Source organism: Hakea prostrata, chromosome 7 (assembly GCF_041222555.1).
Source record: "Hakea prostrata isolate BN-2017 chromosome 7, UWA_Hpros_2, whole genome shotgun sequence".
NCBI lineage: Eukaryota > Viridiplantae > Streptophyta > Magnoliopsida > Proteales > Proteaceae > Hakea > Hakea prostrata.
Window position 1 is genome coordinate 21,361,468 of NC_142606.1, and position 13,881 is coordinate 21,375,348.

The 13,881-nt window shown below is 38.1% G+C and overlaps 2 protein-coding genes across 2 annotated transcripts; one reads left to right on the plus strand and one right to left on the minus strand.

Annotated features, from left to right (window-relative positions):
- The first annotated feature begins 1,941 nt into the window (after window positions 1-1,941).
- LOC149010498 (NPL4-like protein B) lies at window positions 1,942-7,618 on the plus strand. Its single transcript, XM_089161810.1, has 2 exons — window positions 1,942-3,229; window positions 7,098-7,618. Exons 1-2 carry the CDS (start codon window positions 2,246-2,248, stop codon window positions 7,353-7,355), a joined length of 1,242 nt encoding a protein of 413 aa, XP_089017936.1. The 5' UTR covers window positions 1,942-2,245; the 3' UTR covers window positions 7,356-7,618.
- Window positions 7,619-7,694: 76 nt separating this feature from the next.
- LOC149010499 (1-deoxy-D-xylulose-5-phosphate synthase 1, chloroplastic-like) lies at window positions 7,695-11,110 on the minus strand. Its single transcript, XM_089161809.1, has 9 exons — window positions 10,872-11,110; window positions 10,328-10,624; window positions 10,100-10,250; window positions 9,716-9,987; window positions 9,344-9,617; window positions 8,938-9,245; window positions 8,552-8,833; window positions 8,164-8,448; window positions 7,695-8,062 (listed from the first exon to the last, which is right to left on the minus strand). The coding sequence occupies exons 1-9, from the start codon at window positions 11,007-11,009 to the stop codon at window positions 7,904-7,906; spliced, it is 2,166 nt and encodes a 721-aa protein (XP_089017935.1). The 5' UTR covers window positions 11,010-11,110; the 3' UTR covers window positions 7,695-7,903.
- Window positions 11,111-13,881: the final 2,771 nt, after the last annotated feature.

Consider the following 13,881-nt stretch of genomic DNA (forward strand, 5'->3'; position numbering starts at 1 on the left):
GTTTGGACACACATATTAAAGCAACGATTAATACACGTTTTGACTAACTATGGCTACGAATGGTTGATGATGACAAAAAAAAAAAAAAAAAAAGAGTGGCATCCTCTTGAATGGAGTATGATTCATTACCCATCAAGGATGGAAGTGACTAATACTCACCATATATGGCATCCTCTTGAATGGCGGTGGATTTTTTTTTGGGGGGGGGGGGGGGGCGGAATATTTCAAAAATGGAACACCCAGCACAGAGGTGAACATGACATACATTTGGCTAATCCTTAAGAGCCTAATCCAGAAACTGCAGATTGCCCATAAGGCTTTGCAGAGTAGTGGTCAAGGTCATCACAAAAATCATGGTAATACGGTTGAAGTCTCTCTTCTCAAAGGTACAATATCCCCTAACCAAATATGCTTTTGTTACCGAACGCTCAATTTCGGATAATATCTTCGTGGCCCATGAATTATTTCATTATATAATGCATAGAAAAAAAGGGCAAAAAGAAGCTCCTAGCCGTGTAGATTGATATGCATGAGGCATATGACCGGTTAGAATGGGGGAGAGGGGATTTATTAGGGCAACATTTTTGAAGTTAAGATTCTCTACCAAGTGGATAGAACTTGGTATGCTGCATTACGTTTCTATACCTTATTGGTAAATGGGTTGGATAGGAGATCCTCACAGCATCTAACATAATCCACCAAGGCGACCCATTATCACCTTATATTTTTATCATGTGTCCCAAATGCTCTCTTATATTATGGCACAGATAGAGGCCCATAATTTGGTTAGAGGAATTAGGGTTAAAGGTAGAACTAACTCCGTTACCCACTTGCTATTTGCCGATGATTGCATGCTTTTTCTAGAAATAAAGCTTGATGCTATTAGCATGCTTAAGGAGTGTCTAAAGATCTATTGTAAGGCGAAGGCGATTGGGCAAGCAATTAATACGCAAAAAAAAGAAGCCAATGCAGGGTTGGTGGAGTGGTAAAGATCCATACTTCTCAGTGGAGAGGTATTGGGTTCGACCCTTACACAAACGGCATTACATTTCCAATATTAAAAAAGCACCAGTACCAAAAAAAAATAAATTTAATACGCAAAAAAATCATGCTTGACTTTTAATCCTAATGCACCAAGGATGTTTATGAGCTAGTTTACAAGAGTATTGGGCAATGTGCTGGGGAAATATCTTAGACTACTCACGGTGTTTGGGGTGTCCAAAGTTGAGATGTTTAAAGAACTAACACAGAAGACTTGCAATTGGTTAAGGGGTGGAAAATTTGTCTCCCATCAGCCGAAGGAAGGGTTACCCTAGCTAAAACGGTGGCAAGGATACTCTCAACCTATGCTGGATCTACTTTAATTTGTCAGGTTTGCATCACAGGGAAGTTAGGAAGGTGATATCTAACTGTATATTAAGGCAACAACAAGATGAGCATAAAATTCACTAGTTGTCTTGGTCATTCATTGAGAGGATGGAGTGTGGGTTGGTTTCGTCTGAAAGAGTGTCTTATGCTCGATGGTGCTTTGTTTTGAAAGGGTGCATTCACTGGGAGAAGGAAATGTTGGCTTGAAGGAAGGGTAACTCAGTATAGTAAAAGATTTGTCATAACTGAATTGAAATTTTACTTTTATATAGTTAGTATCAATATTAATATTAGTATTAGTATTAATATAGTATGATTTGGAGTATGTAAACTCATCAGGTTGATCATAGTCACTCCCTGGCCGTACGAATGTCAATCAATAACCCACTTTACCAAATGATAAATATCATACTAAACGGATAATGCCGAATTAATTTTGATAATAATACGTGATGACATATATAATATTTCCGTCTAGTAAATATTACACGTGGTGATTCCCGTATAATTCATTGATACTAATACTCATCGAGAGATTAGATAGATCGATTCAAACTCAAACTCAAACTAAAACTCAAACTCCTGACACCTTTTGTCTCTATGGTTAGAGAAAGTCGAAAGTCGAAAATCGTCTGGCATCTCCTATTCCTTCTCGAATTCTCCCACAATTAAGCTTATTTATTTCTTCTGTTGAAGTTGGATACAAAGATAGTTAAAAGTTGGGATTTTGCTGTTCCGTCTTTACTTCCTTTGATCTTCGCTACTTGTTGCTAAATCAGTAAAACTGATCAGCTCAGACGGTTATACAACTGCATTCTCTCCCTGTCTTCCCTGGCTTCTCTAGATTTAGTGGTTTCTACAACAAAGTTTGGCAAAGATGATGGTGATCAGAGTTCGTAGCAGAGACGGCTTAGAGCGAGTGACAGTTAATAGCCCTCACACCACAGTAGCCGAGCTCAAAGCCCTAATCGAGAATCAGTTGAGAGTACCTATGTTGAATCAAATCCTTTCCATAAATCAGAACTTGCTTCTTGCCAAAACCCTAGACGACATGCTTCGTTTTACGGACATGTCGAATCCCCATACTCTCGTCTATTCATTGGGAATTTCCCATGGTTCGGTTATTTATCTGGCTTATGAAGGTGAAAGAACAGTCGCTGGACCACCAGTCAACCCCGCTGGATCGTTCGGAAGGAGGATGACCATGGACGATCTCATTGCTAAGCAGATGAGGGTTAGTCGTCAGGAGAATCCGCACTGTGAATCGGTGTCATTTGATCGAGATACAGCCAATGCGTTCCAGCATTACGTGAATGAGACGCTAGCCTTTGCTGTAAAGCGCGGTGGTTTCATGTATGGAACGGTGTCAGAGGACGGCAAGGTTCAGGTGAATTTCATATACGAGCCTCCACAGCAGGGTACGGAAGAGCATTTAATCCTGTTGAGGAACCCTGAGGAGGAAAATCTTGTGGAGGCAATTGCATTGGGGTTGGGGATGAGGAAGGTTGGTTTTATATTTACGCAGACGGTCGGGCAGAATAAGAATGACTATACGTTGTCCAATTCGGAAATTCTCCAGGCTGCTGAACTTCATGGCCAGAGTGACCTCAAGGAGTGGGTCACGGCGATGGTTAAATTGGAAGTCAGCGAGGATGGTAGTGCAGATGTTCACTTTGAAGCTTTTCAGATGAGTGATATTTGTGTGAGATTGTTTAAGGAAGGTTGGTTCGAGACAGAAATTGCAGCGGATGCAGACCCAAAGCTATCTCTGATGAAGAAAAATGTGGTTATCGGTTTAAAAGATACCAAGGAAGTCGACAATGATTACTTCTTGGTGGTGGTTAAGATAATGGATCACCAGGTATGTTTCAATTGCTTATTTGGTTCCTTTTTTCCATGCAATCTTTTGCTCTACTTGATGATCAATGAGAGATACGCATCAAGTTAAAAACTAAACAAGTTCAAGTATTCTTTGTTCTACAGCCAACTCCATGTTAAGTATTAATCTTCAGAATTCTTATGAAACTTCTGCCCCTTTTGTGGGTCTGACGTAGAAAATATAGATAGACAACAATGTCTATGTATTAATTGTTGGTTGACGTAATGCAGAGAAAACCATCTTCAGTAGATACCAGAGGAAAACCCAGGATAAGTAACTATGTAGTTGGACCAATTTTCAGCTGAGCCCTATAACTAACAAAAAAACAGAAAAGAAATTAAAAAATAATAAAAAAGGGGTCGTGGGGGTGTTACGGGTGTTTTGTTGGGGAGCAGAATACTCATTGCCTGATTAATTGTATTTTGTAGAACGACTTGAACTATGTAGCCACCATTACACAAGTTATGCCCTTTTGTATTATGCTTGGCTATTTGTGAAACTTTTTCCACATTGATGATGTTGTCATTGTTACTTGTAAATGCTGAAGTAAATGATGCGTCTGATATTCTTGGTGTGTGATGTCTATTCCTTTATGTACTTCTGTTTTGTTCACCTACGATAACAGACTGCATTTGTTGGTTCCCTCTCTAATCCATCCAAGTCGCACCTCTGATTGTGTCATCATTTTCAGATTCCGAATCTGATGCTTATGGCATCTTCCTGGGAACTAAAATGATAGACACATATGCTATGCCTTTATTTCTTGTCCTTGGGGGGGGGGTGTCAAGGATTGGCACACGAATCATGTGAAATTAATGTCAGGCTATTGTTCTGTCTCTTGAATTTGTAGGGTAAGAAATTTATTAATCAACGAGGTTGATTATGGTGATTGCATGATGAGTTCCCTTGGAAAACATTGCCTCACAAGCTAGATTTGGAAAAACTAGAAAACTTGGTTGCGTGACTCAAAACATTATCATATTAATGGTGTGTCAAAGAATAAAAACTACCCAATCATCAATAATTTTAATATATGCTATAAAAGTTAACTGGCGAAAGACTTCATCTCTTTAGTCAGTTGATGCCTGCCAGAATAGGAATTAAGTAATCAAGATGTTTAACTTATCTGTTCAGAAAAGTTAAAGTTGATAAGTTAAAGTTGATGAAATATGGATTGAAAACTCAACATGTGGTTGTGCTACTTGTTTTTGCCATTCCCTTAATGTAGACATGAGAAGCAGGGGTCTGGGATGACCTTTGGAGTTTACCATACTGCCACGTATTCTGACCAGCTGAATGGTTACTCTGTATGTTCCTCTCACATGCTAAATCTTACTTATTAACTCATTTCTGTCCATAGTAAAACGTCATGTGGATTTATGCATTAAGACAGTATATTTGATGCAGCTACGCGTTCGATTAATTGGGCATTGTATGTAATTTTTATTTCATTCATGGTAATACAGTTGTAAATAGCACACAACTATGATTTTGCAAAGTAGACTTGAAGAATTTTTGGGTTTACTTATGATCTAGGGGTTAGCTTGAACGTTATTGTCTTTTAATTTTAAGATAGGCTTACAACTGTTGTGAGTTTTTAAACACTTCTCTTGTTACTTAAGTTTGAGAATGGATGATTGAATAAACATTTGAGTGGGCCTACCTCTTATCTGGGTCTATCCTCTTGTCCCTCTCCTCCTGCAAACCTGAGCTTTCCTGCAGGTGTACTTCTTGTTGTTCCTCTTATTATTTCCTCTGTTCTTTTTCCTCTTCTCTCTACATTCTTTTAATTTTGTGTTTGGCAGAATTTTTTTCTCAGTCCCATTTTCTTCATCCATTTATTACTGCAACTTCTTCCTTGCTGTTAGATTCCTTTCTGATTTGGGGATATAAGATTCTCGCTTCGTAAGTGTTGATCTGTTATGACTTATGAGATATCCGAAATTAATTTCTTATAAGTTTAGAATCTAATTTGTGCTCTTTTCCTGGGTTCCTTCCTGCAACTGTCTGTAGCACGATTCCAATCCTATCAAAATTGTATTTTCTGGGATATTTGGCTTGGCCATGTCAAACAACTCCTCCCTAAAATTCATACCAGTTGGGAGTCCATATGAGAGAGAGTTCCACCACACTTGATTTCGTTTGCTCCTCAATTTTGAGGGATAGAAGAAGATGAGATTCTATCATACTTACTATTAAACCCTATACCTGATATTACAATAAAATATTCCTTTGATTCTGGATTTTGTTTCAGCTTAACTCCACTCCCTATTTTTCTGACCATAGTTGTCATTTTTCCATTCGCTTTAGTCCTTCCTTTCCCAGGGTTCAATTAGCCCAAGGGTACCACAGAAATTACAAAATTGCTACTGCTCTTAAATTGAGCCATACATCATGTTGCAGACCCATACTTTTCCATTTTAGGGTTATCGAACCTTGGATTCGCTGCAACTTTCCCTTATTTTTAACATCTTATGGCATTGTGAATCTGTGATTGAGGTTTGAAGCATTGTGTCCAAACTGTAATTCAAAGCTCTATCCGAACTGGATTGTTTTACACTGCACTTCCATAAGACGGATAACTTTCTTGGCTGAGGTCATTTTTATGCACAAGCACTTAATGTAGGCAAGTCACTTTTGACATCAATTGTCTGACAATTTCTTTCCTGTTGATCATATTCGACTTGAAGCATTGAGGTGTCAGTTGTTGGTTAATTCCAAGCCCCCGCCAACCTTTTTCTTGTCATGACTTGTCGCCATGTCAGTGGCTGTCAACACTACCGACATGGCGATATGTCATGACATTTCGGGCGACTTTGGGAGGGGTATCAGTGAAAATTGACTCCTAGTTTTGGGGGGGGGGTATTTGGGATCATTTTGGCCTGAATTTTTTTTTATGTAGCCTAATTTGAGACTAATAAACATCTTGGAAGCATTATTTTGGACCTAAAACATCACATAAACTAATGTTCTTGATTGGCACATGCCCGGTTGTATGCGGGTGAAATTGGAAGTCTGGAAAACTTATATAAACCAATGTAAACATATGCAAGGAGAACACAAATACACAACTAGTGAAGAGTAGTACTAAAGTCTACAATTCATTACACAATAATGTTGAGTATGGCTCATGCTTCACATTCTATTGTTGATGGACACGGGGGTCCCGCTCTGACAGGGTGTGGGGGGAGCGCCCTTGGAGCCTGTAGAGGTCCTACGTCACTTTGAGCCTTGGAGTTTCTTTGTAAAATTGCTGAGAAATCGCTGAAAAATGGCAAAAATTGCCGAAAATTGCTGAAAACTCGAACAGTGATGATATATCACTGATTTTTTTATCAGCGATAAATCGTCAACTTTTTGTTGAAGTCGTGTCAGGGGTGGAGTCTTGTCGCCAGTCACCAACATGGCGATATATCACCGACATTTTGAGCACTGGTTTTTGCTCTTTCTTTTTTTTATTGGGGCGGGGCAGGGCAGAGACAAAGGCAGCCGTTGGCGTATTGCACATGCACGTATAACTCCAAAATCATTAATTAACTAAGTTAAAAGATATTGGGAATGTTTTGACGAAACTTCTTGGTTCTTAATTAGCTCTGAAGATTTATCCTTCTTCTGGGAGTGTGGCAAGTTTCTCTTTTTTCTTGAACCAGAATTCTAGAGATGGCCCCTCTAGCCTTTTATGCACTTTTAGGTATTTGAATTGCATTAAATGTGTGTGAAAACATTAAGAAATGAGCCTCTAAGATTCACTATTTTCTTTCATGAATAGAAAAGATATAAATTGGATTTGCATTAGTTGTGTATGATACTGTGTTCTGTGTTCCTGATTTGAATTTTCATGCTAATGCAGGGCCCACTCTCATCAACCTTCCCAACTGAGAACAGGAGTACCCCAGTAACAATGAGGGCCCTGAAGAATCACCTTGATCGGGCAAAGAGCTTCCCATTTGTCAAGCGTATTTCAGATTTTCATCTGTTGCTTTTACTGTCCAGGTTTCTAGACATTAATTCCGATGTTCCTGCATTGGCTGAATGTGTACAGCGACAGGCAACGGTTCCAGAAGGATACCAGCTCCTAATTGAGTCCATGGCTGCTGCTTCTTCTTGATAATGATTACATTTTTCTTGGAGAATTTATGTAGGTTGCTCTTCTGCCAACATGCATGCTCTGCTCCTACATACATTTTCTTAGGATAGTCAATCCAAAGGTTCTAGTGTACAAGTTCGTCAGGATATTTATGTTCATAGAAATATTTTCATTTATTGTCAATAAACCATTGACTGAAGGCTTTCCTTACCCTTGACTAAGATTCACCATCCAAAAAAAGAGAAGTGCATTGAGGAGCCATGGTTATCTGCCCTGTAAAAACTGATCGGCTCATACTAGAATGATGTAATTTGTTTTTAACTTTTCTAAGCATCTTTTTGGTTGGATGTAGAATGTTGTTCCTTAAAGTCTACTTGTTTTAAAAGTATGATAATTGTTGGTCTCCATTGAATGGTATTCAGAGATAGTTAAAACTTGATTGGTTTCCACCATTTTCCTCTCTGGTTTTCAGCTTCTTTCTTGAGCTTTTAAATCACGAAAAGCTTGGAATTCGGCTAAAGTTTCTTTATTGCTATAGCAACAATCATACACTATGATTCCCTTTTTTTTTAACTTCTCAATACCATGAACTCCAGGGCCTCTCTGGTGAATCCCAGTTCGTTGAACACAGTAGCAGCAATATCTGATGGAGTGAGGCCAGCTTCGGCCATCTGATCAGATGGTGATCCATGCTCAATATACCTATCTGGAAGAAGCAGCGGTCTCCACTGCACAAACAAAAATCCATATCACTAGCTATTTACAGAAAGACTTATCTGAGAGTTCTTAACAATTAAATTCTAAATCATGAAGAATCTGAGATTCTTACTTTTATTGCTCCATCAAGAAATCCATTCAGGGATAAGAAATGGGAAACATGAGAGCCAAACCCTCCAATTGATCCTTCTTCCACTGTGATCAGAATCTCATGGGTTTTAGCAAGGTTACGGATAAGGGCATGATCAAGTGGCTTGCAGAAGCGGGCATCTGCCACTGTCAACCGTAAGCCATGACGTTCCACCAAAGCTGCTGCAGCTAAACAGCTTTGAACTGCAGTTCCATACCCCAAAAGTGCCACTCTCTCACCTTCAATCAAAATACGGCCTTTGCCAACCTGTTAGGAAGATAAACCAGTAGTTGATGTTTATATCAGGGTGCTTTTGAGACACTTTCAAATGGGGAAAGAAGTTATGGAGGATTGAAAGGTTATAGATTACCTCCAGAGGGGTACCCTTGTTATCTAGTGGCAACTCAACACCAATTCCATTTCCTCTTGGATAACGGAAGCAACTGGGTCGATCATCTATGGCAGCAGCAGTTGCAACCATATGGAAAAGCTCTGTCTCATCTGAAGGAGCCATCACAACCATGTTTGGAAGGCATGCCATATAAGTTACATCGAATGTCCCCGAATGTGTTGGCCCGTCGGCCCCAACCAATCCTGCTCGGTCTATTGCAAACCTGACTGGCAATTTCTGCAAGTCCACATCATGGATGACCTGCAGTATGGGAAATACTCTCAGACTAGCCATGTATACTGATAAACATTACTCTGAGAATCAAAAACCAAAAAAATGAGTAGGAAATAAAGCATTGGATTTACCTGATCATATGCCCTCTGCAAGAAGGATGAATAGATGGCACAGAAAGGTTTAAGGCCTTCACAAGCAAGGCCTGCTGCAAAAGTGACAGCATGCTGTTCTGCAATGCCAACATCGAAGCATCTCATTGGGAAGTGGCTTTGGAATTGATTCAGGCCTGTCCCTCCTCCCATTGCAGCATGAATGGCAACAATGTTTTTGTCCTCCTCTGCTTCTGCAATCAAAGCCTCCGCAAAATAACTGGTGTAAGATTTAGTAGGCACAATAGCTTTGGATTGCCTTCCAGTAGCTGGATCAAACTTGGTAACACCTGCAAAAGACAACCAGTTAATTGATCTTTGATATTTATCTTTTTCCCCTAATCCTGTAAAACCAAATGGGTAAGCTCATGAATCAAACAAAGTTTACCATGGTACTTATCCGTGGCTCTCTCTGCGTATGGATACCCTCGCCCTTTCTCTGTCACAACATGAATGATTACAGGACCTGTTCGTCGGGTTTCTTTAACTTCTCCGAGAATGGAAACAAGATCTTCTATGTTATGACCATCAACAGGACCAATATAATAGAGACCAAGTTCCTCAAAGAGTGTTGAACCTGATCCACTGATCATCCCCCGGCTATATTCATCAACTTTTGCTGCTAGTTCATGTACTGACCCACCAATCCTTTTTGTAACTCCCTGCAACAACCATAGTTTTGCAAGAAAATCACCTATAAGTTTGGTGTTTCAAGAACAAACCATTGGTTGTTTTTATCTGATTTGCTTGAAGTCAGTACCTTGGCAGCTTCCCTCAGTTGTCTGAAGCGCCTGCTGGACTGCAACCTACTGAGTGTACTGCTCAAAGCTCCTACTGGTGGTGCTGGGCCATCGAGAGTAGCAGTTGGTAGGGAAACCTGTTTGTTGTCGTTGAGGATCACAATCATGTCTGAGTCCAGATACCCAGCATTATTCATGGCTTCATAAGCCTGGCCTGCTGTCATGGCACCATCCCCTATAACAGCAACAACATGGTTCTTCCTCCCCTTCAGATCCCTTGCAACAGCCATCCCTATTTGATCAAAACTATAACCCATTAGAAGTCATCTAAAATGCCATCTGAATCTTCCATACTTGAGAAGGTTCTTACAAAGGCATTGGGTTATACTAGGATAGATTGTTACCCAAAGCAGCAGAGATAGTAGTTGAACTGTGACCAGCACCGAAGCAATCATATTCGCTCTCGGAGCGTTTAGTGAATCCTGATAACCCATTCGTCTGACGAATTGTATGCATCTTTCCTTTCCTCCCCGTCAGGGTTTTATGTGGATATGTCTGTGTAATCGAGAGATCTCAGAACACAATCAAAAGCAGAGTGGAATGGGGTAGAGAAGAAGAGACTTGAGTGATACCTGGTGACCCACATCCCACAGTATCTTATCCTGTGGAGCATTGAAGACATAATGCAGAGCCACAGTGAGCTCAACAACTCCAAGGCTTGAACCCAGGTGACCTCCGGTAGCAGCCACATTGAAGATGACATTGGAACGTAGCTCATCAGCCAGTTGTTTGAGTTCCTCAGCTGAGAGATTTTTCATGTCAATTGGATAATCGATATTGTCCAGAAGAGGAGTTGGTGGTCTCTCTGAATGATACTCCATATTTTCTGATAGTGATGCACAGACGCCACTATGCAACCTCTTCTTGTTCTGCATCAGATCATACAAAAACCGTACATTTCTATCAGCAACTGTAATAAAGAAGTCACTGAGAACTCAATTATCTAAGCCACCCGTGATACACTTGATGAGTTGACATCAGAGGAAACTCCCAAAATTAAACGAAAGAGACAAAACCCAATTCAGACTTCCCTCACGTACGTTCTCCGTTCAACATAGTGGGTAGATTGGCTAGCATTAAAGTTACTGTCACGACATAGAAGAACAGATTGCAAACCTGGGTAAGCCTGTTCTGATATTGTTTCAGCAGATCAGCTCCACAAAACTGATGATAAGAGCTGGAACATGGTCTTGAGGGATCTCTAGCTACTTCTCGAAGCAAATGACCAGCGAAGGAAAACGATGAAAGAGCCATGGGAAATGTTACAGCTTCGATTGCAAGAAGTAGCAGCACCCAGAACAGGAAACCCACAACAAGAACCTGCACAAGAGTTGAGAGAGAGAGAGAGAGAGAAAGAGAGATACAGAGCAGATGATATGAATCACCTTCATATCATCTGGGCTTTATTTATAATGGTTTCCCTCGCTCAGAGTTGGACAACAGACTCGTAGGAAAATGGCAGCTCTTCCACCATTGGACCACCTCATTGGAAAAAAATTAAATGAGGTACTTAAATGAGATATATATTTTCCAACCTCCAAAAAAAATATTTATATCTTCTCTTTTAACATAAAAGTAGAAAATAATTTTAACCTCAACCATTTAAATTGTTTGAAGCTTGAATTCTGGAACGAAAAAAAAAACAAAAACACTTTTGAGCCATACAAGCAAAAAGTAAAATTTCTTCTTGCATTATAGGCAGCTTTTTCTTTGATTGCGAGTATTATTGGTTTTGCAATACGATTAAGGATATTTAGTGGCTGAATAAAGATATTGTGATTATCTTGGCTCAAATGTGTATGTTTTGCAACGTTCTTTAGATTTCTAATGTAGTTTTCCTTCCTTTTCCTCTTGTATTTTTCTAGGTTTGTTACTTTACAAATATCATTTTATGCATTTTCAAAAAACAAAATCTTTAAGGTAAAACTTTTGTTCTTCAAAATATCATTCTTTGAGAGTTTCCACGGTTCTTAGCTAGGGATGCATATGATTATATGAAGCCCTTGTATATAGTTCATTGCATATTTTATTTATTTATTATGTCTTTTCTCGTTTTGAAAAAAAAAAAAAAAAACTTGGATCATCCTTACATGTTCAATTATAGTGGCAATTATTGTTTGTCTTTTCAAAATTCCCAACTATAGATGACCATTAATGTTTTCTTATTTTTCAATTATGAAAATTGATTTCTAAATTCTAATACAATTGTAATCAAATATTTCTTCTTCTTTTTTCTGCTTTTTTTTATAAAAAAAAAGAAGAAAGAAAATCTTTTCAAATATGCATGAAGTTGAAATGAACAAACGAATTCATCAAAGTGTATTTTGATGCTTGAGGGTTTAAATATTAATACTAAATATTCTAAAGTGGGATGTGAACAGACCAAACTCTGAAAATGCTTTTTAGCGAAAGTGGACAAAAAAGTACAACCGCATCTTCACAGGCACATAAATGCAAATTTCATGTTAAATATGTATATATATATATATATATATATATATATATATATATATATATATATAAGAAATTTTTTTGGGAGTAAAACGACATTAAAATTTAAAACTATTACATTCATAAAGGAGAATGGATAAAAATAGTAGAGACATTTAGATAAAAACCTAGTACATCCCCACAACATTGAATTATTATTCGTGAAGTTTATAATCTTGAATGATTCGATTGAATATATCCTCCCTAGCTGCGAGTGAATCTGAAATCCGTTACTTCCTATTATTAGATTCGATACTAGCGTTCTCAGACTTATTGTCTTGTCAACAAGTTCAACTTGAATGATTCTCGAAAGGCGACAAATGAATCTTTTAGATTCTAATGAATTTGAGTACAAGATTGAGAAGATATCCATGAAGAAAGAGGCATGCGAATCCATTATTGTGGAAAGCATTAAAGCATACCCTTTTTTTATTTAAAGAAAAAAAATGATAAAAACATGACTAGCATGTTTTTTATTATTTCTTTTTTAATCATGCATTCATGCGACGATAAAAAAAAAAATACACCATTACAGGGAAAACAAGAAAAGTACATAGAAATGATTTATAAACTTGTTTAAGGAAAAACTGGTAAAAAAATATCACTAGCATGTTTTTTATTGTTAATAATATAAATAATCTCTTTTTTAATCATGCATTCATGCGAGGATAAAAAAAATAAAAATAAATACTCCCTTAAAAAGGAAAACAAGAAAAGTACATAGACAAATAATTTCATATGAAATGATTTATAAACTTGTTTAAAATAAAAACAATAAAAATTAGTCTTATATAGAATTATGCATATGCTAGTAGGTACATTATTTTGGGACACATTCAAAATTTCACATGATAGAAACCTTAAATTTTGAAATTGGAGAAACTATATCTTTCAGTGACAACTGCTAATTAGTATGAAGTTTTGGAAAAGTTGAAACCCCACTCCCTGTCAATCAAAAGATGACCATTCTCTTTTAATCAAAACCACATAGTTGGATTCCCGACCCTCAGGAGATTTGAACGCACGACTTCTTATTTATAGGGTATTGATTTTTATCAACTCAGCCAACCCCTTTAGGTTTCCATTTTCTCCTTCACCAAGAAGGATAGCTTCATACCACATATCAGGTGGATTTCGATCTAACGCTTAACTTTTATAAATTTTTAGACTGAACTTCCATCCATTGTGCGATGTAAAGCTATATATACTCTCCCATTAAGAGTAAAGCTTTTACTAATGAACCCATATCAAATGAAATTAATTCTGACCCAGTAGACACAGAGGTTGTTGTATAGTCTTAGTCCCACTTTTAGTAGAAGATGTGGGAATTTGTTGAGAGTTTTAATCCCAGTTCGAGTAAATGTGGGAAAAGGTAGGATGGAGAGAGGTTATAAAAGTATGCCCCTCCCTCCACATATAATTCATCCCAAAATCTTCCCTCATGTATGTGGAAGTTTCTCTCTTGCCCGTTGTTTTTTCCCTTTAAGGGTTTTTCAGGTCAATTCTTGTGTATGGATAAGATTGAGATAGGGGATATGAGGTCTAAACAAATAGCGACATATTCCAAATTTTATTGAAGTCAAAATCAATTTCTTCACAAAATTGGAAGAAAGCAATGCCATTGATGTAACTCAAA

Coding starts and splice junctions, on each gene's coding strand:
- LOC149010498 (XM_089161810.1), top strand. CDS start 2,246: ATGATGGTGATCAGAGTTCGTAGCAGAGACGGCTTAGAGCGAGTGACA. Junction 3,230..7,097: donor TTAAGATAATGGATCACCAG/GTATGTTTCAAT, acceptor ATGCTAATGCAG/GGCCCACTCTCATCAACCTT.
- LOC149010499 (XM_089161809.1), bottom strand. CDS start 11,009: ATGGCTCTTTCATCGTTTTCCTTCGCTGGTCATTTGCTTCGAGAAGTA. Junction 9,618..9,715: donor AACTGAGGGAAGCTGCCAAG/GTACTGACTTCA, acceptor TGGTTGTTGCAG/GGAGTTACAAAAAGGATTGG. Junction 9,246..9,343: donor AGCCACGGATAAGTACCATG/GTAAACTTTGTT, acceptor TGTCTTTTGCAG/GTGTTACCAAGTTTGATCCA.